Source organism: Dermacentor andersoni, chromosome 8 (genome assembly GCF_023375885.2).
Source record: "Dermacentor andersoni chromosome 8, qqDerAnde1_hic_scaffold, whole genome shotgun sequence".
NCBI classification, from domain to species: Eukaryota; Metazoa; Arthropoda; class Arachnida; order Ixodida; family Ixodidae; genus Dermacentor; species Dermacentor andersoni.
This window is the reverse complement of record NC_092821.1, coordinates 124,841,355-124,868,913: the sequence shown is the minus strand read 5'-3', so window position 1 is coordinate 124,868,913 and position 27,559 is coordinate 124,841,355. Positions and strand designations below refer to the sequence as shown.

At 45.4% G+C, this 27,559-nt stretch overlaps 1 protein-coding gene across 1 annotated transcript; it reads right to left on the bottom strand.

Moving 5' to 3' along the window:
- On the bottom strand, window positions 1-27,559 carry LOC126525556 (glucose dehydrogenase [FAD, quinone]-like). The gene is made up of 7 exons (XM_072284124.1): window positions 27,338-27,559; window positions 22,712-22,914; window positions 19,341-19,536; window positions 10,331-10,468; window positions 8,804-8,928; window positions 937-1,107; window positions 1-9 (listed from the first exon to the last, which is right to left on the bottom strand). The coding sequence occupies exons 1-7, from the start codon at window positions 27,489-27,491 to the stop codon at window positions 1-3; spliced, it is 996 nt and encodes a 331-aa protein (XP_072140225.1). The 5' UTR covers window positions 27,492-27,559.

Sequence of the window (27,559 nt, the reverse complement as noted above, 5' to 3'; positions counted from 1 at the left end):
TCAGAAAAGCTGTTGCAAAGTTAGAGAACCATCAGGTAAAACAATAAAATTTTTGCTAATAGAGTTCGTCGAAGACTAAGCCATGCTTACTAGCGCGAGGAGGAAACAAAGACTTGAGAAGAAGGGAGCAGGAAGGAACATCCCATAGCCCTTGCGCTGTTACTTCCTACTCCTTTCTTCGTAGGTATTTGTTTCCTCGTCGCGCTAGTATGCATCCCTTCTCAGGGAAGAGTCCGGTTCAATTTAACCAATAAAGCTTGTTGCGTATGGCGAGACATGGGAAATAAAAATGTGTATTTCTTGAATAGATCATTGTCATTTTACTAAGTGCTTTAGCATCAACATCGTACAACTATCAACTACGTGTTCAGCTCAGCTACTAGTCATCGTGTGTTACACTTAGCATTTAAATAGTATACTACAACCTTTCTCTGTGATTTCTCGACTACGAAGCTCGTCATTCTCATGTTTCATTCTCATTCTCACGTCATTCAAATGTTCTCGCGATAAAAGGAACATCTTTTGAATTAGCCAGACATCATTTTTCTCCCGAAATAATTTTTTTATTACACTACCTGAGAGCAATCTGGATAAGTGTTGTTACTTGCCTACGGCGGTCATTGTGGCAGCATCGTAATTTCGATGTTCAACCGAGTCATTCATTGTATCATCTCAACCACGAATCACATCATCGTTTCCAGTAATGAAAATGTTATCCAACATGTAGTGGTTCTATAAAAATAAGAGTTCAGACGATAGAATTAACTTTTTTTCCTGCATTCTTCATAATTGTCATGTGGCCGTTCATGTTTTTATACTCTTCAGGCGGATTTCACGAGTTATATATCTTTTCTGTAAAAAGCACTTTTTTATTCATTTTATGCTCTAAAACTTTGCAAAAGTCGCACAACATAGATTTGGGTCGTAAGCACTCACGTTGCTTTTCTTCAGCTCCTCTTTGGGCCCGATTCCCGACAGCATGAGCAGCTTTGGAGAGTTGATGGCTCCCGCAGAGAGGATCACCTCGACGCCGACACTTACATTCATTTCGACTCCGTCTTTGGTGAAGACAACGTGAGTGGCCCGTTTGTTCTCGTCAAAAATTAGCTGTACGCACCAAGACAAAAGGACAAGAAAAGACAGTTAAAATAACTTGTCCCACGCATGTGATTGTGACTTACTGAAGGTGTACGCGTTCCTTATTCTCTACTCTGACATGCCGGCATTCTCTGTATTCTGGTTCCTTACCTAACTGGCATTTAATATTCACATCATCACGAATCTGCTTATCTTGTTGTATCCATGACTGTGTGTAAAGCTCGTAACAGCCCTTTGGTTTGCCCCTTACGCTGGCAGTTGCCAGTCTGCTCCTCGTTTTCCCTTTCCTCTCAAATGTATATATGTTTTCAAAACAAACAATAATAATAATAATCTGGCTTGTTTCTTTAGGTTGTTTTTTTCCAGCACCGCCTCACGCGTATAAAGCATTAGTTTATCGAATCCATGATCAGAAAAATTGGGAGTAATTGGCCAGACAAAACGCAGGCGCGTCAGCCAGACTAAAACATATGATTTACCATCGAAAATTTTGCGGCTACTACCTCCTTGTCTTTGTCCTAAGTACTTGACGTCTACAGCACACGCAAGTGCATATCGTCGCACTGTTGAAGTACCGCATTTGGATCACGTAGATGTTTACACGCCACATCTTCCTTCATGCATACGAGCAAGACCTGACGGTTCTCAAACCACAGTAACTTCAGTTCCTGTTTCATCTTGCTCAACAAATGTACGAATTTTTCAACATTGACCTACACGTGCATCAAACGTATTTCCGATAACACTAGCGTGTACCATACAAATAATTTGCCGGCAATAAAATCAAAGATGGAGGCAGGACCCTAACAACATTTAGGCTACACTGAAAATTCACCATAGCTGTGCCAGTCTTTTTCACAGGTTTTAGCTAAGGGCGGTATTTACGCGTCGTTACGGCCACCTAATGCAAGGCAGCGAGTTTCCAGACTGTGACCAGTGCCATGTGAATGAACCTATGAAAAATGTGCTATGTGATTGCCCTCAGTGCATGGAAGAGTCACCTGGTTTGTGTGATGATGGTCAGGCACATACCCAGGATTTTATTTAGGGGGGGGGGGGGGAACACCCACAGAAGCACATCAGAGAAGTGGCTACGTCAGGTGACTCGACTGATAACTGTAGAAGTGTCATTCAAAGCACGCGGAATTATTCTCCACTTCCGGCGGCGTTTTTTCTCTACTTCTTTTTTAAATGAAATGAAGTTGATCCATAAATATTTTCGCAAACAACGGTTAAATTTGCTAATTTTCGCTTTTCATTCCTGTTTGGCTGCTGCCTCTGCTCTCTCCCTTAGATCGCTTAATTTCTCAACTTTTGCGACTCTTGCTTCCAGTTGCCAGTTTTGCACGAAAGGTGCTGCATAATTAGGGAAAACCCAGACGAGGTGACAGGTTACATTCATATTCCTTATGGGCTTAACGGTTATTGCAGGTTTTGTTCATGGGCGCTGTTTCGCATGATCTTATCTTCCACCTTATCTGAACCATATCACGGGTGTATGGTTCCGAGGATCTGCCAGCGTCGCTGTGAGTCGTCACTCGAGGAAATAATGAAGCAGAAGGAAAAGTTTAACGCAACTAGCGTTTTCTCCGGCCGCAGCTCGTTCCACAAGCATACAGACCAGCTGAGTATGGACCGAATCCCTTTTCTGGTCCCTGGATCAGTCTAAACAAAGAAGGACGAAGAAGAAGTGTATCTGTTCGGTCGCTGTTTTTATGTGGTGCTCTGAGTTTTCTGGTTTTTTGGATAGTTACGGTTACCTTTGACGACGATTGATTAACAAGACATCGGGTGAAGATTCAACGAGCCAGGCGCCTTACAGGTACGACATTTCTTTTTTGAAGACCTGACTATTACCCTGCCGCTACGGGGGTCGGAAGCCGAGAACATCGTCACGAGCCTTATGCTTGTCCAAACGTAACAAGCCATATGAATGACGCTACGGGCCGTAATGAAAAGCCTGGAGCCTTGCAAGCGTCACAAAGCTTCATAAAGCCGGCACGTTTGGTTCTCCCGAACTCAGAATCAACTTCAGCGAATTCAGGAATGATGGCTGATGGTGAAGCCGAGACCAAGAAACCTCGCCTAGAAGACGGCAAGTACGATGATAGAACATCGACTAATGAGCTAAGTGATGAAGAAGAGATGCGTGAAGATGCACCATTTACTGTGGTCACGTATAAGAAAAAGCGAGCCGAAGGCATTCCGGTTGTCTTTCGCCCAACAAGTGAAGGTACTACTTTTTGGCAAGTAAATCGTCAGATTTACTTGCCAAATGTGCGTCAGAAGGACCTACCATCTTATCAAATTCAGTCCAGTGATTCAGACTTCCCGGAATTCATCGCATGTAAAGTATCCTTTGGCAAGCTCTGTATAACAGTGATTAATCTATATCTACAACCTTCAAACCGGATTTCAGTAGAAGCGCTAGTGGATATCTTCAATATAGCTCATTCTAATGTATTTATATGTGGCGACTTCAACGCACACAACATCATCTGGGGCAAAGATCACTGTGTTGCACGGGGTAATGTTATTGAGTGCGCCATAGATAAATGCAACTTGACTGTGTTAAACAATGGGTCGCCAACATTCCTTCGTGGATATAATTACTCAAGCTGCATAGATGTTACCCGGTGTTCACATGATCTAGTGAATGGTGTGGGATGGACAACAGATATGGAAACGCGCGGAAGTGATCATTTTCCCATTCTTGTTAACCACCCTAGCATGCACTATGATATCAGGCGTTACAGCAGACTAACCAACTGGCAAGCTTTTCGGTACCGCCTGACGGATCAAATTAACCAACATGCAACAGTGGAAAAATTTACAGAATTTTTGCAGGATAATGTGAACATATGCACAAAGAAGGTCTCAATACCAAAAGATTATGCTGCATTTGACGGAGAATATGAACACCTAAGAGCCATCCGACGCCGATCCGAAAGAGCTTACCGACGAAGCGGAAGTTTAGAAGCATACAGAAACGCTCAGAAAATACACAATGTAATGCGCAGACGAATGGAAAGCTTAGGCAAACGGCGCTGGCGCGATTTCTGCGGCACGCTGTCTCCTCACACGGCTGTCCCACGAATTTTTCTAGTAATTCGTTCTTTAAGCGGACCTGTAACACAAAGCTTCCCATTTCGTGCTCTCGCTGTAGCCCGGGACACGTGTGAAATAATAGTTGCAGATGAATTTTGTGAGCTTATTTCCAGATCTGCTTTTTCATCACAATGTGCAGAATTTGATATTTCAGTAGAGTTGGCTAAGCGAAAGATTACTGCTTGCTACTGGGCCCAACATCCTCAATTAGATCACAATTTCACATTAAGCGAGCTCCAATGTGCAATTGCATCATGTCGCCAAAAGTCCGCTGCTGGGCCGGACGGCATTACGTACAATATGCTAAGAAACCTCGGACCGACAGGTACAAATGCGCTCTTAGACATCTATAATAACTTATGGATAGAGGAAACTGTACCTGACTCTTGGAAAGTCACTCGAATCATACCAATTTTAAAACCTGGTAAGACGCCCTTGTGCCTTGAATCCTTCCGCACCGTTAGGTTGACAAGTTGTTTAGGCAAAGTAATGGAGAAAATGATTGACGCGCGACTTCAATGGTGGTGTAATGAAACGAAGGTGTTGTCCAACTACTTAGTCGGTTTTAGAAAACATAGATGCACAATGGATGAAATATTAGATATAGTAACCTGTGTGGAGCACGAGCGTGCACGTGGAAACATGACTATAGCAGTATTCCTAGACATCAAGAGGGCATTTGACACCGTTAGTCACGTTCATGTTCTGCTGAGCATGTTGGAACTTGGTCTGTCTGGCAGGTCCTTGCGATGGATTTCTGAATTTTTATCAGGTCGCAAAATATTTGTTCAGACGGGTGAAGGAAAGAGTGCTGAACATATTGTCAAACAGGGAGTACCACAGGGAAGCGTACTCAGCCCCTTCCTTTTTAACTGCGTCATGGCTGATTTAACGCGAAGAATGCCATCACAGTTAAAGTTTTCACTGTATGCAGATGATGTGTGTATTTGGACATCTGGGTCTAAAGCTCAACTACTCCAGATGGCATTGCAAGATGGCAGAAATATCATCAACCAATTTTCGAGAGAAAGAGGAATGGTACTATAACACGCAAAGACTGCTGTATTGCCCTTCACTCGGAGGCAGTTAAAAAATTTCACTCTTAATCTGGAAGGACACCCTCTAATGATTGTCACACCGCATCGATTTCTTGGCATAATACTTGATAGGCAGCTATCCTGGGCACCCCACTTAAAAAAACTCGAAAACGAGGTCAATGCCATAGTGACTGTACTTCGCAGACTTGCAGGCACATCATGGGGCGGATCAGTATCGTCCATGCTGACTGTTTACAATGCATTAATACGACAAAAAATTGCATATTCCGCGCCCATCTTACACGGACTTTCCCACACGTCAGAAGAGAGACTTCAAAGACTTTTAGCTAGAGGACTACGCCTATGTCTAGGAGTTCCACGAGCGACTTCGAGTTCTCTTGTAATAGCTGAGGCTCGCCAATTACCATTTCCAGTTATGCGAACTACAGAAACATGCCGGCATTATTTCCGTCTTCAAACCCAGCATAAAAACCACCCATTGGCTCTAGACATAATGAAACGAGGTAGAAGTTATGTTCATATAGAAATTAAAAAAAAATCTTCACATATTGCCAGGAAAGGAATTTTGGAACTCAGACATTGAATATCCTCCATGGCTGCTTACAGTTCCAAAAATCGAATTGTCAGTAGAAGGGATATTCAACAAAAGAGACATGTACATTCAAGTTGCTCAACAACTAGCACTATACCAGATATATATGCGGTATCCAGGATACACACACGTCTATACAGACGGCTCCAGTACAGCAACCTCTACAACTTCATCACTCATTATACCGCACCTCAACAAACAAGAATCATTTAAGTTATCTCGTGCGACTTCGTCCACAACGGCTGAACCGTTCGCAATCCTATGTGCGGTAAAATTTATATTGTCAGTAACAGAAGCGTAAAAATGGGTAATTTTCAGCGATTCACAGGCGGCTCTAACATCACTCTGCAGCACAAAGGAGAAAACATTCAGCGACAGTATAATATATGAAACACTTAAAACCCTCACAAAGGCAAGCGAAGCGAAACATGCAATAGTATTCCAGTGGATACCAGGGCATTGCAATATTCCTGGCAACACAGCAGCCGATGAAGCAGCACGACAAGCGCACCTGAAAGATGATACGGCTCCGCTCCCAATATCAAAGAATGAATTACGCTGCATTATAAGGACAACGTCTTTCAACATGTCTAGAAGCACTTGGTTTGACCAGAATTCTAAGAGCTCTGACTTATATCATATTGATCCATTTATTGAATTCAAATTTTCATTGTCATTAGATAGAACTATGGAAACGCTTATTCATCAATTAAGGCTAGGCACTGCCTACACAAAGCATTTCTTACACAGAATTGGCCGAGCGGAAACCCCCGAATGTGATTGTGGATTTGTAGATGAAGATATATATCACCTCCTTCTAGATTGCCAACATCACAACACACCAAGATGCCGACTTAAATCAGCGCTAAGTAAATTAGACCGCAGACCTTTCAGTTTAAGGAAACTTTTGGGCCCTTGGCCAACAACGGCCTTGCAGAAGAGCGCTTTAAAAGCACTAAAGACTTTTTTTGAAGACAGCGGCATCGCTGGACGTTATTAGTGCTTTCATTGTTCTGTTCATTTCAATGTGACTCTATATATCCATCTGTTTGGGAATTATGTTATGTTGACTGCTCTGTTGTGACTGTATGTGCTAATATATTTACACGATGTATATACCACCCGCTGACTAGACAATGTGTTATTAGGTGACAGTATCATTTGTACTTTTGAGACTTTCGACTACATAAGTGTGGAGACATTTGCCATGTATATTGTATGTACCCGCTGACCCGCTGACTAGAAAATGTGTTATTAGGCGACAGTATCGTTTCTACTTTTGAGACTTTCGACTACATAGGTGTGGAGACATTTGCCATAGTCTTCCTGTGGAAACGTTGCTTTATAAGTCCTGGTGCTTGTGTGAAATGATTATTTGATATGTAACCGTGAACCCTGAATGATGTATGACGCGGAACCACCCAAGAGATAAGGAGTAGCCGGCGCCTTAACTTGCGCGCCAGCATCTCCTTATATCATATCAATAAAAAAAAAAAGGTTGAACTAACGAATCAACAGCGATGCGCGTGACCGTTAAACAGATGATGACAACTGAGCACATCTCGAGTTAATTGCGCGGGCACCGAATCGATCAGAAAACTGGTCTTCACACCCCAAGTGAGGACGATAACTACTGGCATCCAAAATGAGGGAAAGAAGCAACAAAATTTTGACCGCCGAGTAGCTGTCAAGTTTGAAGATTGATATGGGGGCGCTTTAGGAATGTGTGAGATGTGTGGTGGCGTGGGGCGGATAGGTGGGAGGGGGGAGGTATGCCGATTAATTCCGCCTCCCCCCATTGGGTACGTGTCTGGTGACCGTATTGGCCGTCTCGGCAGTCAACCGCTGTCAGAGGCCTTTATGGGCCCTTGGCGTGACTGCGAAGGTTAGTTTTCAGGGCATCCAGGCCTTGACATTTATTTATATTACTAATCTCAGCTCTAGGCGATGAGTTTACTTCCCCGTGAAGTGTTTTGCACGTTTCTTTTGTCGTCATCTTTACCCATCTTGGACCTACTTCTCTCCCTTTTAACATTTGCCTGCTCAGAGTAGCTGGCTACACGATTGTACCGCAGGCCCTCCTTTCTGCATTTGATATTAGTCTTTTATCTCTCTAAAAGCAGAAGAATAAGGTAATGACAATGCATTCGAGTATTTGTTTTTGTTTATTAATATTTTCTGCGACAGCAATTATACAGACCCTCGAGCCACATTCGCGCCGTCAGCACCATCGATGCCGTGCGTTCCTGCTCAACTGCGCATGCGCGGCACGCGTGCGTAGGGTCTGAGCGAAACTCTCCAGAGCATAGAGTTGCATACAATTTTTGCGGGAAACTCCGTGCTCCAGACTGGCGTAATGCGTTTGGCTGCAAGAACGACGAATTTAAGTGGACGCACCGCCAACGCTGCGTTCAACCTCCTCGGGCGCCGAGCCAGGACCTTCCGCTTCTGGCACGAGGGTTGTGCGTACGCACACAATAAACACGCCAGCGTTTCTGCTGAGTACGCGCAGTAAAACGTCCAGCTAACGTTATCTACTGTTTCAGATGGCGCAGTCTGTAACGCCAACAGTTTCCCGGCCATCTAGTCTCGTGCACCATCGAGGTGCGATGCCCGCAACGCCACTGACGGCGCTCGTCGCGCCCAGAGCAAGGTGCCTCGATATAGTGTACCGCTTGCGGGCGTGGCGGTCGAGGCACCCTACGCCAGCGTTATTGCATACTCTGCCAGAGACGTGACACACTGTGTAGCAGGAGTTGTCTCCCCACATGAGTTGACTTGCGTGCTTCGCCGCGCCAACATGTCACACCCGCGTATATTGAGAACCTCGTACAAGAAGTTCAAGCGCACCGCTAAGCCTTGCTATCTCAGTCAATGCTTCGCTCTTCACGCAAAACTGCCAACATTGTGTACTGTAATTATATTCTATAGGGAAGGCAGTGCTCACCTTAGTGACGGTGCTGTTCAGAGAAATGTGAAGGTTTGTTCGGTTTCGTTGTACACTCCGTATGAAGCACGTGCTTGCACTCATTCTCACCCCGAAGGCAGTGTTGGATTGCACCCTCGAGTAACCTGCGTGAATACCGAGGTCCCTCATTTCACGCGAATAAAGCAGGCAGTGTGCTACGGTAATGCTGCCGTATTATTGATCCTAGGTGAGCGTACATGGCGCAAAAAGAAATTTAAAAAAACCTTGCTTAGCTGCTGGGGCTGCGCAAACGCAGCTGTCTCCATTTCCTATGTTCGCAAATGAAAGGAAAGTAATTGGATATAACTTTTGCGAAGAAAGTAGCGCTACGGAAAGAAACTCGGACTGCTACAATTACAATCCGCGTACTCCAGGCCTATTATGTACTGCAAAGTGAGACCGTAAGCCTTACTTTCCTCTTGGTATCAAATATGGAAAGAAACTGCCAATTTTTTCGAATAACAATGCACTATTTTGCATTCCTAAAAGATAATTCTGTACAATCCGGAATTATATTGCCAGAATGATATCGCCAAAATTTTTTCGCTGGGACCTTAAACAGATCTATTTCTCAGTGAAGCTGACCCGCCGTATATTTCACGTTCACAGATACGACGCCTGTGGATATTGCGTCATACGTCCAGATTTCGCTCGCAAGCCATGTACATGCCTGGAAGGTACGCATGGGAGGTATGTACATGCTCGTGCGCATATGTTGGTAAAGTTCTATCACCTGTCTCCCCACGCGTTTCCCGACACGATACATACGGTTCTTTGAGTACTGAACTCTTCATATATGTCGAAATTTCGTAACATTGCGCGCTTGTCTATTGCAAAAGTATAGTATCGAATTTTCTTTTTCAATTGTTTAATCCAACATTTATACAATACTGATGGAAGCAACAGGTCTGGCATCGGCGCCTTTGCAAGAGTTTAGAAACATATAAAAGAGAAAACGGGAGTTCGGAATTGAGGTTTTCTATTGAAAAACATAGGAACGATAGGTGACATACATCCCATGCGTCCCACCTAACGTTAGCCAAGCTGTTAAAATAAAAAAAAACATGAAGATAAAAACACGGTGCAAGATACGATCATAAACCGTGCGGTTTTCTTTCATTACAGGTCTGACGACCGAACGCTGTGTATCGCACTGTGCCTTTTTCTTCCTTTTTCCTTTCTTTTAACAGCTTGACTAACGTTGGCTGGGACACCGTACGTGTAATGCACTGGTAAGCTAGAGCGAGGTAAAACAGATAACGTTTGGGTAATCAATAATATTAGATAATGGGATCATTAGGTAACCGCCTGAAGGTGGTGATGAAGAAGGCGTCTGAAAGGGTTAAAGTTTATGCATTGTACTGTTCTCCTTCGTTCGGTCAATTTGGGTGATAAATCATACCAAAAGTATAAAAGAGTTTAGAGCTTAAATCGCCATCTTAATTTGTTTGGTTCTTTACTAGCAAATCCGAAGTCAGACATGCAGAGAAGATCCATTATTCTTACCGGTATGGTTCGCACCGTTGTAGTCGACGTATTCGTAGTGAGACTCGCTGCACGCATTGAGAAAAGCGTAGCTCAGTGACGTGTTGTAGCGGGGATAGTTGATCGGCGTCTCTCCCGTCATTCCGTGGTACTTGGCTTCTGCACTCAATGAAAAGTGTGTCGATGTCACACAAACGCGTTCTACGGCTGTCTGTCGGTATTTTTTACGTGCTCGTGTATATAGCGTAAAGTAATTTATTGCTCTGTACAGCTTTCTGTGTAGAATGGTACCTTGTTTTAATGGTACCGAACGCTCGTTTGGTTGACCTCCTGCATTCCCCTTCCTTACTCTCTCTCTCTCTCTCTCTCTCTCTGTTGCTTACGTTGTTTTCTGAGTTCAGGCATAACGTAGCCTGGTCTTCTTTTGGGGTATATCCAAAACGCGCCACAATATTTTTTTTTTAATCTCAGTCCGCTGAGTTATATCAGTGGTTCTGGACGTAGCCGAATAAAAATTATAAGTACTGTGTCGCAGGTATTCAAATATAAGTCAACCTTCTTTTTTTTAATGTAACCCAAAATGAGCCATCGACCTATATTCGTGAACAAAAGTAGCAAAAGCGCAGAGCTAATGGAGTTTCTCCGTCGCACTCGCTGAAACGTCCGTGCGTAGATTATCCTGACTGCGTTTAAGATATGCTTACACTACAGCGCTTTTCTGTGGTATTTGTTTCCTTGTGTACTTGTTTTATTCGCGCTGTTTAACCTGAGTTCTAAATATGAACCAACTAGCCCTCATCAAAATCTTACTAATGCCATACGATTGGCACTCTTACGATACTTCGCCAACTTTCCGGTCGGCGGTTCGTTGTGTGTCTATCCGTATTCCCGGACCTTCAATTAAAGAAAGTTGTTTAAAATTTATCCGGCACCGGGCGAAATCTAACCCGCGTCACGCGGTTGCTTGACGACTCTTTAGCGCCCTACGCCACAAATGCCTGATTCTTTCTTTATTGGCTGCGCCACGAATGAACGCGGTGAGGGAGGGATGAATGGTGCCTTTCACCTTAACCTCAATACACTTGCTGCGAGCCCACAACACAGGCGTGTGTCCGACTGATAAAAGTGAGAACTCCCGCTTTTCTAACTGAGAGTGAATAAAAGAGTAACGACTGAAGGAAACGCCTATGCAATTGCACCGGAGTTCATGCTGAAGTCTTATGAACTGAACTGAACCAGACATGCTGAACCCTAATTCTACCGAATTCTACCGCACCAGTTGGACAAAAGTGACTGCGGCTGGGAGGCCGCGTCTGGCGAAGATTTTTTCGAGATATTTATTTATTTATTTATTTATTTATTTATTTATTTATTTATTTATTTTGCTATGAGATTTATTAGCAACGGGCGCGAACGGGTAGCTGTCACAAGCGTTCGGCGAAAGACAGCAACCACGAGCTCATGCCGGTGGCGATGGTGCTGTGGCGCAGGCGGCTACTCTTCTTCGTTACAATCGCCCTCCGCAGAAAAAGGCGCCATCCTGGCGGCTTAAGGCGAAGAGACTACGATTGGGTCGTAGTACGGCTTAATGCGAGAGACGTGGACAAGTTCGCGGCCGCGATGGCGTAGGTCCGTCGATGGCGTGAGGGGCTCTACGATGTAATTGACGGAGGACGTTTGCTCGAGAACGCGGTAGGGTCCTAGGTACTTTGCGACAAGTTTTGAGGAGAGGCCGGGTGTAGTAGCGGGTACCCGAAGCCATACGATAGAGCCAGGCAAAAAAGTTGGTGCAGAACGGCCGGCAGGTTGACGGGATTGCTGCTGCCACTGGTCCTCGGTGGAAAAAGAGCGGGCAAGCTGGCGGCATTCCTCGGCATGACGAGCAGCTTCAGATAGCGGAGTACTTTCGGAGGCGTCAGGTGTATATGACAGAATGGTATCGAGAGTAGTAGAAGGTTCTCGTCCGTATAGGAGAAAGTAAGGGGAAAAACCAGTAGTTGCTTGGGTCGCAGTATTGTACGCATACGTCACGAAAGGGAGAACTTGGTCCCAGTTTGAATGATCAGAGGCGACGTACATGGAGAGCATATCGCCAAGAGTACGGTTGAAGCGCTCGGTCATGCCGTTAGTTTGCGGATGGTACGCTGTACTGGTGCGGTGAACGATTCGGCATTCGTCGAGTAGTGCCCTCAAAGCATCGGAAAGAAAGGCGCGGCCTCTATCGCTCAGAAGTTCGCGAGGGGCACCGTGGCGAAGAACGAAATGTCGTAACAGAAACGATGCAACGTCGCGGGCGGTGGCAGTCGGCAGAGCAGCTGTTTCAGCATAGCGGGTCAAGTGATCCACTGCAACAATAATCCAGCGGTTGCCTGCTGGAGTGGAGGGTAGCGGCCCGTAGATGTCTATACCAACACGATCAAAGGGCCGACGAGGGCAGGGAAGGGGTTGTGACAGGTAGACTTGTCCGGGAGGTAATTTTCGGCGTTGGCACTGAGCACAGGAGCGAATGAACTTTCTGACGTAGTTATACATGCAGCGCCAATAAAATCGGATGTGTAGCCGAGCATAGGTCTTGAAGAGGCCGGCATGTGCGCACTGAGGGTCTGCATGGAAAGCGTCGCAGATAAGGTCACGGAGATGGCGGGGTATCACGAGAAGCCACTTGCGACCGTCAGAGAGGTAATTACGACGATAAAGAAGGCCGTCGCGAATGCAGAAGTGAGTAGCCTGGCGGCGAAGAGCCCGAGATGGTGAAGAGGTGGATGGATCAGAAAGGACGCTGATGAGAGCACTGATCCAGGGATCCTTGCGCTGCTCCGACGGCATGTTGCGCAGTGCATGAGATGGAACTGTGGGCTCAAGGGCGGATAGGCAAGCGCAGTCAGCGGAGACCGGTGAGCGCGAAAGGGCGTCAGCGTCCGTGTGTTTGCGGCCGGAACGGTAGAGGACGCGGATGTCGTACTCCTGTAGCTTAAGGGCCCAGCGAGCAAGTCGGCCAGATGGGTCTTTAAGGGTAGACAGCCAACAAAGGGCGTGATGGTCAGTGACGACATCGAAAGCGTGGCCATACAAATAAGGACGGAATTTGCCAAGTGCCCAAATAATGGCTAAACACTCTTTCTCTGTAACAGAGTAATTAGCCTCGGCCTTTGTCAGAGTTCGGCTCGCGTAGGCAACGACATATTCATCAAAACCCGCTTTTCGCTGTGCGAGTACGGCGCCAAGTCCGACGCCGCTGGCATCGGTGTGGACCTCTGTGGGCGCTGCAGGATCGAAGTGGCGGAGGACAGGTGCCGAGGTTAGCAGGTGGCGTAATTTCGTGAAGGAGTCATCACAGGCGGGTGACCAAGCGGAAAGTTCTTTGTCGCCACTTAGAAGGGCTGTCAGGGGTGCACTTATGGAAGCGAAATTTCGAATGAAACGTCGGAAGTATGAGCATAAACCAAGGAAACTTTGAAGCTCCTTTAACTTCTTTGGTTGCGGAAAGTCGGTGACAGCGCGGAGCTTGGCTGGATCCGGAAGAACGCCGTCTCGTGATACAACATGGCCAAGAATAGTGAGCTTGCGGGCGCCGAAACGACATTTTTTAAAGTTAAGTTGAAGTCCCGCGTCAGTGAGGCATTTGAGAACTTGCTCGAGACGGCTGAGATGGGTTCGGAAATCAGCAGAAAAGACAACTACGTCATCCAGGTAGCATAAACATGTGTTCCATTTGAGGCCGCGTACAATATTATCCATCATTCTCTCAAAAGTGGCTGGGGCGTTGCACAGGCCGAAAGGCATTACGATGAATTCGTACAATCCATCAGGTGTTACAAATGCTGTTTTAGGTCGATCAGATGGTGCCAAGGGGACTTGCCAGTATCCGGAACGTAAATCCAGCGAAGAAAAGAACTCAGCTCCCTGCAAACAGTCGAGGGCGTCGTCGATGCGCGGTAACGGGTAAACGTCCTTGCGCGTTATCTTGTTCAGACGTCGGTAGTCGACGCAGAATCGAATAGAGCCATCCTTTTTCTTAACGAGGACGACCGGTGATGCCCAGGGACTGTTGGAAGGCTGCACAACGCCACGCTTGAGCATGTCAGCAACCTGGTGGTCAATGACACGGCGCTCAGAGGCGGAAACTCGGTAAGGGCGCTGCCGCAAAGGTGCATGACTGCCGGTATCTATCTGGTGAAAAACGGTCGATGTGCGGCCCAAACCGGAAGCATGGCTGTCGAAAGAAGCGCTGAACCTCTGCAGGAGAGCAATAAGCTGGCTTCGTTCTGCAGATGACGTGCCATCGTCGATGGAGCAGTGGAAAGCGTCGAGGAGTGACTGATCAATCGCAGAGTCACAAGTAAGTGCGCCAAGGCCCGCAGAAGTAGAAACGGCAGGAGTGTCAAAGATGGAAAAGGTGTCGACCGGTTGAACAAGGCCTAGGCATTCACCATGAGATAAAGCTAAAGGGCAGGCTGTGGGATTGTCGACGACCATTTTCGTGACGCCATTGCGAAGAGTAAGGAGAGCAAAGGGCAGCGGAGAACATCGGCGGCGAATGAACAGCTCAGAGGGCGTAAAGAGAACAGTGGCATCAGAAATAGCGGCGCACGACACAGGCACAAGCAGGGAAGAGCGTGGAGGGACGGAATTGTCTTCCGACACAAACAGTTTAACACTGGAAGGGTCGTTTTCGATAGGCTCGACGTCGGGAAGTGCAGAAAGTTCGAGTTCGGCGTGACAACAGTCAATAACGGCGTTATTATTTGCAAGGAAGTCCCAGCCTAATATGATGCCATGGGAACAAGTGGGCAGCACGACGAATTCGACGGTATACAGTAGACCTTGAATCAAGACGCGAGCAGTACAGGCAGCGAGAGGCGTTACATTTTGAGCGTTCGCGGTTCGAAGGGAGAAGTCGGAGAGAGGCGTCAAAACCTTTCGTAGTGTGCGGCAGAGTTCGGCGGAAATTACGGATACGGCGGCTCCTGTATCTACAAGTGCCAGGACGGCGATTCCTTCGACAGAGACTTCAATGACGTTGGCTGGAGAGGGACGAGGACTTGGGCATTGCGACGTGGACGCAGTTCGTGCCTCGGGAACTGCGGCCATCAGTTTTCCTGCTCGGTGGACACGGGACGACGCCGCATCGGAGAAAGCGAGCGACGACGGGGAGATGGTGAGCGGCGAGTAGAGGCGGTTGGGCGGTCAGGGGAAAAGGAAGAGGTAGGAAGGCTGGAAGGCGTAGAGGAAAACGGAGCGGGGAAAGGTGGCGCTCGCCGGATGTTCTGAAGAGGAAGCATGCCACGACGACAATGGCGCGCCACGTGACCAGCATTACCGCAAGCAAAACATATTGGGCGGTGATCGAAGGTGCGCCACTGGTGGGGGTAAGGTCCGAGTCGCGGTTGAGGATTCGCAAAATGCTGTCGGTCAGGAAGCGGCATAGGAGGAAAATGCCGGCGGTCGTGAAGCGGCATAGATGGCGGCAAAAATGTCGGTGGTCGATGCATAGAGGGCAGCAGGGGCGTTTGTGGACGAGATCGGGAAACTGCTTCAGCGTAAGTGAGAGGAGCCGTGACTGGTGTCTGCTCAACGGCTGGAGGAACGGCTTGAGAGACTTGTTCTTGAATGAAGTCGCGGATCGTAGGATGCAAAGCAGGGGGTGGTTCCTGGACAGAAGATATCAAAGATAGCTGGCGGGCGACCTCTGCGCGAACGAATTCCTGGATTTTTACGAAGAGAGCAGCATGGTTGTCGTCGACTCCAAGGCTTGATAGAGAGTCGGCGGGTGGGGTGGGACGTCGGGTGTGAAGCCGTTGCCTGCGCAACTCGTCGTAACTCTGGCACAATTCTATTACTTCAGCGACAGTGTGAGGACTCTTCGATAATAACATTTGAAATGCGTCGTCCTGAATACCCTTCATTATATGTTTTATGTTCTCCTCCTCTGACATCGACGCATTCACCCGTTTGCAAAGGTCGACAATGTCCTCAATGTAGCTCGTGAAGTTTTCTCCGGCCTCTTGGGCTCGTGTGCGCAAACGTTGTTCTGCACGAAGCTTTCTTACTGCAGGCCGACCGAAAACTTGGGTAAAGTTGGTCTTGACGACCAACCACGAAGTGAGGTCGGCTTCATGGTTTAGAAACCATAGTTTCGCAACGTCCGTAAGATAAAATGCGACGTTTCTCAACTTGGTAACGTCGTCCCACTGGTTATGGGCACTCACTCGCTCATAGGACGAGATCCAATCTTCAACGTCTTTGTCATCTGTGCCGGAGAAGATAGGGGGATCTCGCTGACGCAAGGCACCGGCACAAATCAAGGTGGCCGGCGCCGTTGGAGGAGCTGGAGGAGTGCGTGCGTCGTCGGGCATGATGGGGGGTAGAGTGCGACTCCGAAGTTCCAGGGTGGTCGAAACCCAGCACGTCCACCACTTGCTAAGAGATTTATTAGCAACGGGCGCGAACGGGTAGCTGTCACAAGCGTTCGGCGAAAGACAGCAACCACGAGCTCATGCCGGTGGCGATGGTGCTGTGGCGCAGGCGGCTACTCTTCTTCGTTACAATTTATTTATTTATTTGGAGCATGCGAAGTTGCACACGCTGTGGTGTGTTGTGGTGATGTAGTGCATGTGTCTATTGATGCAATTAACACTCCTAGACTACTTTTTTCATTACACGATCTTAAATAAAGGTGCCTGTAGCGATACGTTTAGTCAATATATTGCTTGAACGCTTATCTCATTAACGTCGACAGTCATATTGAGATGGGTTCTGCCGGAATTTTTCAGTCAGCGTTAAAACACCGCCATGATTCGAAGCACCAGTTATAGCACAGTTTGTTCACGAAGTCGCGCTGTTATCATAGCTTTATCGCGCTGTTATCATCATTTTAGTGTGTCTTCGAGGTGACGCTTGCTGCACCCGGGTTACCAACAACTTTCTGTTTCTTGCATAAATATTGGCTGGCCGAGAGCTACGCTTGCCGCTATCGGTGCAACTTCAGTGTTGCTTGCCTTCTGGCGACAAGTTCGCCTAAAAAAAAGTTGAATTCCTTATGTGTTCGTCCAATTTTTCCAACCTCACTACTCCATGCTCATGCAGTCTCACTATTTCTAGAAGAGGGAACTACGAATGAATATGTTACATGCTGCACGTATCACGTATAATCTCACCTTTAGCAAACTAGCAGTTGGGTCGACTAAGGCACAATTTAACGGGACTGACAAATGGCCGGAATGGGTTGTGAGACGTTGATGGAAATAATATGACCGTTATTTATAGTTATAGTATTCAGTACGCTGTTCGCGATTTAAGCAGAAATTCCACTTCTAAATCGACAAAGAGTCTCAAAAGTTAGTAAGTGCCGAGGCCTGGCGGTGAAATCTTGGTACTTCGGATGTCATCTATGACATTACTGTAACTAAGTCCGCTGTTATTAAGCACAACATAATTATTGCTTAAAATTGCAGTTACTGTATTATTAGACACTTGCGCTTTATTATACGCTTCGTAAATCAAAAACGCACGCGTGGCTAACGGCAACACGCTGAACTGCGCATCCCGTGTAAAAGAGTCATTTCGTTTTCGATGCGATTCGTTTCGTTGTGACTGGTTAAATACCAAAGCAGTTGGACAGGAAACAACGAAAACACGTAGCTATATCGCAGAAATACTTTTACACTTAGGAAAAAATGAATCGCAGGAACGTTGACTTGATAAACAAAATAGTACTTTCTGACAGTTACATGCGCACTAGTCGTCTGCCTCTCACTAATTCCGGCATACAATCGCCATCGCCCTTATCACATTCACCCTTATCCCGTTTTCAGCATCCTTCCAGTGAACGACTACGTCCTCACTTCAGATAGGTAAAGTTCTCGTAAAAAAAAAACAGTGCCCTTCCACTCTGTGAAGACGGATGACCAGCGAAGCTGTGTATGTTGGCCCCTTAATGGCGAACTGCACCTGCGCCGCGCGTCGGCCCGGCATTGCACCATATTCGGTATTTTGTGTCTGTACACACGGGCACGATCCTGGAGGAACTAGCCCTTAACAGCTTCGCTATAAAATGTTCCATGGCGTTTTTCCGCGTTACGACTTCAAGATTACACACTCTGATCTGTAATCTTTCCATTGCATTAAAAAGAAATAGGCCCCATGAAAATTGGTCGTCAGTCGCTTTAAGGTGGGCAGTATGGTATACCGACCTCATGTACGTTAGCCGTCTAGGCTTTCTTTTTTGGTAAGGTCTATCATGACAAGACTAAACCAATTACTTCTCACAGCTGAAGAATGGCCCCTTCAATGCCCGCTTCATACGCTTTTTGAATATTTTCCTTCCCAACTAACAAGACTAACCATGTGTTCTGATTGATTCACTCAGAAGACTACCCAAGACCCAAACCGCCTTGCGACCACCACTGCTTCCGCTACGGATCGAGAAGCATTCGAGCATCCTGTCAGCAGTCGTAAAGTCATAGCTCTTGCGTATATATTGCCTGTAAACTTTTCTATATTCTTCTTACCCATACTCCTCTAAATGAGGCAGGACGTACCTGAGCGGCCGTTTGAAGTCCTGCTGTGCGTCCTCCTGTGTGTGTAACGCGCTCCCTCCCTCCTTTCCTCTTTCCACCTGCTGTTGTCTCTCATGTAGGGTAGAAAACCAGACACTCGTCTGGTTGTTTTTATCGTCTCCTTGTCTTCGTGGCTATCATATCTCTCCAAAACTGCCATGAGAGAAACTATAAATTGTTATTGAAAGCTGGCACCATTCGGAAATGTGTGCACTGAAATAGAGAAAACTTTAAAGGTATTGCCTGGAAAGTGTCATCGTAGCTTGATTCAGCATTCGCAGCAACAACACTAAAAGGCAGATGGTTTTCTTTTTTTTATCTGTTTCAGTCATACGCTTATAAATGCAAGTCGCGACTACAATAAACCAAAATGTCACCCGTATTACCAAAGTCAAAAGCACTAATTAGGCACAGAGGGCAATGTTCCCTATTTCGGAATCGTCCAAGTCTCTTTGACAGACGGATCGACTCACTCTCTTGTTCGGACACGCCGCTCACATTGAAGAACTCGATGGCCTTGAAGTTGGGCAACACACTGGTGTAATTCCAGCCGGTGGCGTTGAACTCTTTTTCCCACAAGTCAAAGTCGTGCCTGCTGCCGCGCACGAAGTTCATCGAGTTGATCGAACTGGTGCCGCCCATAACTTTGCCTAGGGTCATCACAGCCACCTGTTCCAGTGGTCGAGAAGCAAATAAATGAATAATATTCGCCATGTGGAACTTGACGACTTCACGTCGAGCCTGACATACCTGGTTACGCCCACGTTAAAAAGAAAATTTAACATACATTGAATTCTACACTAAATTTAGCAAGGCTGCATGTACAGCCAGGTAATGAACACTGTTCGCGCTAGTTGAAAACAGCACTAACATACGGAACAATGCAAGATAAAAGGGAAGACACGATAGTTGTTAGACGCAGTCGCCTGAATATGTGTATATGTTCGGCGACTAAGTGCACTGAGTTTCGAGGCGCCGTGAAGCTTTGCCTCAGGTGCTCCTGTTTAAGGGCATGTAAAATTAACAACACTGTTTCTTAGCATTTACTGCACCAAATTTTATTAGGTTGGTTCCATTCTAAAATAATGTTCAACACTGGTGACTGTGGGGAATAGATTTTTAGTTGGCCTTTAAATGTATTGCAAGAAAAAGAAAGCTTAGTGTTTCAAAATTTAAACAAACTGAAGCGTCAAGCATACAACTCCCGCTCAGAAATAAAAACGATATCGCAATTCTGTAAGCTGCCTCTATTGAGACAGGTAAAAGAAAAAAAAAACATAGGAATATAAAAAAGCACCGAGAAATGCGCTGCTAAATTGTGAGGAAGATTTACGAAAATCCTTCGCAAGCATTTATTTATTTTATTTTTTCATAGGACACACAACAAACACTACAGAGGAGAAGATCTGACATAGTACAAGAAATAACATGCGTAATAAGGAGGCATGATAAAATAAACTGATGGTAACAATATAAAGAATGGCGCTTCAGTAGAGTAATGCGCAGCAGGAAACACATTAATAATAATAAAAAAGCATTAACCACTTTTACACGTGTTTGCGTCGCCCCCCCCCCCCCCCCCTTGTGTAATGCCTTCGGGCCTTCAAGGTGATAATAAATTAAACGCAATAACACACGGCAAAGACTACAAAAGTAAACGGTTGTAAGGATTTGGTATGAGATATGTGTTAAACTGCTTTATTAAGCGCAGTGAGAAAACGATGAGAATTAGTAATCTTGGCCAATGAAGCAGGCAGATGATTCCAATCTCGGCATCTTTTTGGAAGGAACGATTTAAGGTACATCGGCATTCTATGTTGAAGAGCGCCTATTTTATGCTGATGACCAATCTGAGAAGAAACATGCCAATTTCACATAGGCTATAAGCCCAGATATCATTCTTGTCCCCTTTCGATGCTCTAAATAGCGCAGTTTACAGAACTGGGACATATGTAAATTTTTATGGGATTTCTCATCTCAGTGCTTCATTGGTTAAGCTTGATTTTCGAAAAGTTTGGTCAGGAAGACCACGGGTCCTAAATGAATATTCTGCCTGCTCTAGAGTGCATAATACATGATTTTTTTTCTTGGCTACAGCAAATTTCAATCGAATTGTTTCAGCAGTTGTCTGATATCAGTACTTCTCTTTCACACTTAATTCAAAGGGAAATTTGAGCTGGTCCGAGGTAAACCTTCCTACAAGTTTGGTCAGGAAGATTAAGCGGAAGTTCCGTGTAATCTTCCTGACCAAACTTGTCGAAAATCAAGCTTTTGTAAGCAGGTTAACGTTATGGCGTTAGTTAATTTCATTAATTATGCTTTTCTGAAACGGTTCGTCACTGCTTCTGTGCTTCACCCTGCAAGCCAGTTTGATTTTTTTTTCTTTTTTATCATGCCCGTCAAATGGTATGCTGGGGTCCGATGAAACCACTATTTAATTTTCGTTTCTTTTTAACATAACATGGTACTTTTATCTCTTTAGAGGTACATTTATTACATGTCAAAGAGCAGACACAGGGCAGAAAGATGCGCATTCGAACTTGTAACGTGCACTTTGTGCCCTTTGGTCAAAGGAAAGCTGTACGCGAGCTTGTACAGACATGATTATTTCACTTAGGTACAAACGAAGTCAATCTAGGGACGATGCATACATTGAACAACAAAATTGCATGTGTTACAATGCCATCTTTTTTGATAGAACAACAAACGGGAACATACATATTTTACGTATATGTTCTCGTCGAAGGAAACTGAAGGGAAGAGACTGCATATTAATTATTACGTCGCGGCCGACTTCTTGCAACAGCAGCAAAGTAAAATTCGGTCGGTCGCTGCAATACTAGGTGTGTGTCACATATGGTTAGACACTGTGCCACAAGATGGCGCAGCCAACGCGGCCGCTCAGGCAAACGTTTTTTTCTCACCCAGTATTGCGTAAACTCCCGCGCGTTTGCGCACAAGCTAAAGCTCTGTACACAAGACCGACACAGTCCTCTTGCATTCTACATTTCGCGCTCCGGTTACTTCTTTGCTTGTGCCAACTATTCACCGAATTCCGCCACGCTCGCCACAACCTCTTCCCTTGCATCAAAACTACGGGAGAAAAAAGAACACACGTATGTTCGTGCTTGAAAATATTCGTAGTTTTATTGAAAACTCGATCACAGAAGATCGATTACAAGTTCCAGTGAACGATCAATTACAGAAGTTGCGTTCACACAGGGCACCTAGCATCCACCAACAAATCTCCATTACAATGGAAAGTATCATGCTTTACAGAGACGAGCGGTGACAAGTGGCACTGCTTGCTCTCTACGCCGCTGCGCAATGCATTGACGTTGATCTCGCCGGCGAGACCAGTGGGTCTTCTTTAGACGTGCAGTCAATGCGATTACGTGTTTCCTTCAACGGTGAATCCTTTCGTACGCAAGCACATACTTTAAACGCGGTAACTTTTATAAAGGCGAATGCTGGCAGCGCGATGCTACGAAAGCTTCGCTTTAAGTGAATAAGAGGAAGAAACAACTGCGTGGCAGCTGTGGAAGCCGAACCCCGAACCCCCGCATGACGCTAGAGACGCTCCACCAATTGAGCCTCAGTGATGGTTGTTGCACGGGTTGCTCAAATGGTGGTGTATCACAGGCGTCGTGCGGGAGTTCTCACTTCGCCTCCTGCGGACGCCAAGTTGTCGTTTCTTTTACGTTTATTTCAATTTTCATTATTCACTATGCATGTCAATAGAGAACACAGGTTATTAGCTCCGTGCTTCTCTTTGCTTGATTTTAGCAGGTAAGCTGGCATTAATGTTGGCATAATGCACCGCGGTGAAAATTCTCGAACTTACTTGTCCTGGGAAAGAGAGGCACGAATTGTTTTGCGGTATCGTGGTGTACATCCAGGTGTTGCTAGGCTTCGCTGCAAAGGGAGCGAAGAAAGGAACAAGCAGATCAGGCGTCTCGTTGTCGCCGGCCTCGAGAAGAAGAACCTTGAACGTGTTGTTGGAAGACAGTCGGTTGGCCACAACACTGCCCGCGGAACCAGCGCCCACTGTAATGTGCATGGAGGAGGAACACTATTTGGCATCGAAATATCTGCATGCATGTACAAGTGCCATATGTTTGCGTAAAGGAAGTTTGTGCTCTTTAGCATTTTATTGCGATAGAAAATATACGATCCGCCAAGGGTACGTGCATACCGCTGATTGGATGCTGTGCTGCGGAAGTGTGAAGCGACGCGTACGCGTGGCTTAGAGTTGATGTTCTTTATGTGATTGATGTAAAAACACTTCTCGGGACTGCTTATGATAAACAAAACCATCCAAAAGGGGTGATTACAAATTCATTACTCGTTCGTCTCTCAGTTTCCGTATAAAGCGAGGTCGACAGTCAAATATATCATCTAGTTCTATTTGCTCACTCTTTCGGTAAAAAATGCACAAACATGCTCAACTTTGCGTTTTCGTTAACAGAGATGGCTTGAAGGTCAGAAAGCTCGAAGGTTGTGTTCGTTACTAAAGCTTTGGAAAATGGCTACCCTATTCCCAATGTTATGAATGGTGGGCCATTTATTGTATGGTAATGTGTAACGAAAAATTTCCACCGTTAATAGCGAGTCTGTGTTCGATGAATAAAAATATTTAATTATTTGTTTCATACAATAAGCGCGGTAAATCTTGAATTTCTTTAGAGGCGTAGAAACAGAGGTAACCAGTTATTTCACTCCTCCCGAATTAAACGAAGCAAGGTTTTCATGCAGCACTGCTAAGCATTGCTGCATTCAGTGCCGGAAACTGCAGCAAATGCTAAATTCAGCAGCAATGTGACAAAGAGAGCGGCGAATTTTATTGTTTGTAGTGCATAGAAGATAAAAATAAGTGTCGAATTTCAAGCAAAAATAGGAGCGTTGCCCTCTTAAATTATTTCACACTGACTGCACACGTTGTACGTTAACAAATAGGAGGCAGTGGCCAGACAAAAAGAAGAGGGGAGAGGGCGGGGGTGACACGCCGAGCAGCCACTCCGGGTGCCGGGAAACCGAGTGACGCCAATGAGTGAACGTCAAGATCTATATATCTATAATTCCTTCTTCTGGCACTGCCGCCGCCGATGCTTTCCCTTCGGTCTCGCCTTCACGCACCATTGCAGTACGACGCCTGCAATTCCGCTAGCGGCGCTCTATATCACGCCAGCATTCTGAGACGCCGTCAGCCTAATGCTGACTATTTATATCTGCTTCAATGCTCCGCCCTCTTGTGAAAGTGCCGATTTTGTTGTGAAGATTAAATCAGCAGTGTCACGCTCTAAGGGCTTCTATAGAGCAACCGAATGAATGAGATGTTCAAACTGGTCGTTCTTATTTAACATGAGAAATACACATTGATGGTATGTGAAAGGTCCAAAAACGATATGAGAAATCAGTAACATTTAAATTTTACTAAATCTGATTATTATCCACTTGAGCTTCGTTAAACGTTTTGTGCTTGTATTTCTCGAGCTCAATAACGCAAAATAATTCCGATATGTTTTCAATCGAAGGGCGCTATAACGTAAAACCATGCCAAACTTTCTATTCCTATTCTGTAATCAGCCCTCCGCGATTGGCCAAAAACTTTTTTGGACTACCCCCACTTCACCTGTCTGTCACGCGACGTCACGAAAACCGCGATATCTCCCCATCAGATATGACGTGTACACACTGATTATGCATGAGTTGAATGAAAAAAAAAAAGGTAGTTGTTTCGGATTCGACGCCTTTTCGCCATTCGCCCCCAGCTATTGGTCAAAAGTTTTCGGGCTGCACCCACTTCACCTGCCTGTCATGCGACGTCACAAAATCGCAAAAGCTCACCGCGTCAAAGTGACGTGTACGCATTAAAGATGCATTTTTATGCCGAACAAAACTGAATTTTCTTCTGAATAGCCGAAGGCTGCTCCGTTCCGAAAGGTCTAAAAGATGGCTGCCGCCGATCGCTCAGGCGCTGGCTACTCGCACCTGCCGGAGAGCATGGGTTGATTTGCGTATAATAAAGCTTCTTGCGTGGCCGTGTAACGTTTTCGAGCACTTTCGGCACGTTTACTACCTCATTCTGCCAACTCTTTTTTGCTGAGCATCCGTTTTAGCGGCATTCTTAAGCTTCCGGTGCATTGCATGCCGCCGTGATTTTCGTCCAGCCACCGCAAGCTAAGTAAGGGAAAGCGGACCAATCGCAGACGCTGGCACCACCTTCTTCATCCGGTTATCGACTTTAGGGCAGCGGCTCGGCCCCATTGAATCCCTCTCCACTACAGCGTACTCCTCGCCTCTAGTAAGCCAATTAGATAAGACAAGCCGCTCATTATTGGCAATGTTATTCGTTTTTCAAGTAAACAATGGCGACCTCCTACGAACGAGGAGAGTGTTTGATTGGCCTCTTCAGACAAACCTGCGGGTGACCTCCCGGTGCTTGCGTCGGCAGTTACGCAAGCTTGACGTCTGGAGATTGGAATAAAAACATATTGGAATAGTTTTACGTTATAGGGCCCCAACCTCCTGTCGTCAAGTTTACATAACCGCCGACGCAAGCATCGGGCGGTGACCCGCAGCTTTGCCTGAACAGCCAAATCAAACGCTCTCCTCGTTTGTAGATCACTTTTGTTTGCGTTCAAAACGAATAAAATCGCCTACATTGAGCGGTTTTTCTTATCTAATTGGCGTCAGAGTTGGGCGCGAGCTAAAGCTTCCTCAAGAGGATGCTTTAGCTCGGGCTCAGCTTCGACGCGGCCTATTCAAATACATGTAAAACATAAAAACGTTTTTCTGAAATAACCCCTCGACCAATTTTAATGAAATTAGCCGCATTTGAGAGGGAAAGTTAAGTTCTAGTGACTGTTGAAAGCGGAATTACAATATAGCGGCTTCATGTTATCGAAAGAATTTTAAAAAATTCGAAAGATCGAAAAAAAATAGAGGGACGAAGTTTACAAATTAATAGCCCGCAGTCAAGAATAGATATAGTGGTTCTGTAAACGGCATCCATTCGATAATTTAAAGAGAACAAATTCTCTATGTCAGTTTATATATTACATCAATTTGTTACGTTGTGCACAATGATTTCACAAAAGCTGTATTTACACATTACTAAATTTTTCGAGATTCATGTGTAAGTAATCAATTTTGCCCGCTTTAGATGCACTATTAGATACAATTCACAGAATTGATATAATTTTTCATTGCTGAGTTACGGAGTTGTAAACTTGATAGTTTCGTTTCCTGAAAATTCGCCATTTTTGCCAAATTTTAATGAATTGACAACCTAAAATAGAAAATTCGAAAGCAACAGTCATTAGATTTTAGCTTTTCTTGTAAATGCAAGAAATATCGCCATGTTTTGTACAGTGATTGCACAGAAAAACTAATTCTCCTTTTACAGGCATTTAGATAGGAGCACCTGAGCTAAAGCTTCCTCTTAAGAGCTGCGCTCTAAACGCAACGGCTGCCATGCGCTCCGAGTATCGCGTTTCAATCGCTGAGCGCTCTATATCTGGCGAGAGGTGGCGAAATAAAGTAACGGTAGTATATTCTACTCTCTTCGACTGAGGTATTTGCATCCCCCTACAACATAACAATCAAGATCATATTGCGCAATGTCAACGATATAGCTGGTGTAGAGCTCTTGATGCGGAATTTCTCCGCACCGATCATCAGGTGAAGAACACAAATATGAGGTGAAGAGTGCCCGAAACAATTTATGTCAACGCACTACCGTACGGCTAAAAAAAGAGAGAGAACATCTGCACACTTCATTAATCGTTAACAATCTCCTCCGAAGAATTAAAACATACATATTAGGACAACTTCTCACAACCACAGTTTGCCATAAAATGTGCCCGTGAATGTGCCTCTCACGTGGTACAAAATTGATGGGGCCTTGCAGTGTCGCTGACAACGTTTCTCAACAACCTACCTCAAAGGCATTATATATATATAATGTGTGTGTGTGTGTGTGTGTGTGTGTGTGTGTGTGTTTGTGTAAATTGATCACTCTATTTCCAGAGTAGATTTATTCAGCTTACTAACATGCACCTAGTACTATATGTGAATGCCAAAAGTTCCTAGAAACCAGTGCTGTCTGTTTTACGGGTGCAGCGTTTTTTTCCTACCAACAGATGTCTTTATTCTGTACTATATAGATCAACTATCTGGCCCATTATTCTGTTTTGTGCAATGAAATACTTCAGTTGTAAAAAACACAACCTCTAATTTCTCGTGCATTGGGCTCATTTTAGCTCTATAATAACGAAGGAAATCATCCAGAGTCCAAGAACCCAGAGCAATAATGAGGTCTATGATCACGTCTGACCAAATTTTCGGACAAGAAGTTCTTCTAAATTATGACCAAGAAGGTAGACATTCAAAGTAAGGCTCATAGTTAGGAACCCTTGCTCTAGGTAAACATTCTTTTTTTCTCTCGGCGCAAAGCACATTGACTTACCTACTACGAAATCGTAGCAGTCCAAAAGACCCTCGGCGCCTCCCGCTGAGCCTTGATTTCCATCTTCGCCATTCTGTTCTTGTCCATCGCAAGAAGCGGTGCGAACAATGGCCAATATAATGAGCACGGCTAATTTTACTGTTAATGTCGCCATTGTGACTCAGTGCCTGTAGCAAAAACAAGTGTACAGAGTCCTCCACACGCGAGGGCTGAATACGAGTT

Excerpts from the sequence above, each read along its gene's own strand:
- LOC126525556 (XM_072284124.1), bottom strand. The coding sequence starts at position 27,491 with ATGGCGACATTAACAGTAAAATTAGCCGTGCTCATTATATTGGCCATT. Across the intron at positions 22,915-27,337 it reads CTGCTACGATTTCGTAGTAG|TGGGCGCTGGTTCCGCGGGC; the intron begins GTAAGTCAATGT and ends TGCACATTACAG. Across the intron at positions 8,929-10,330 it reads CAACGGTGCGAACCATACCG|GTTACTCGAGGGTGCAATCC; the intron begins GTAAGAATAATG and ends GTATTCACGCAG.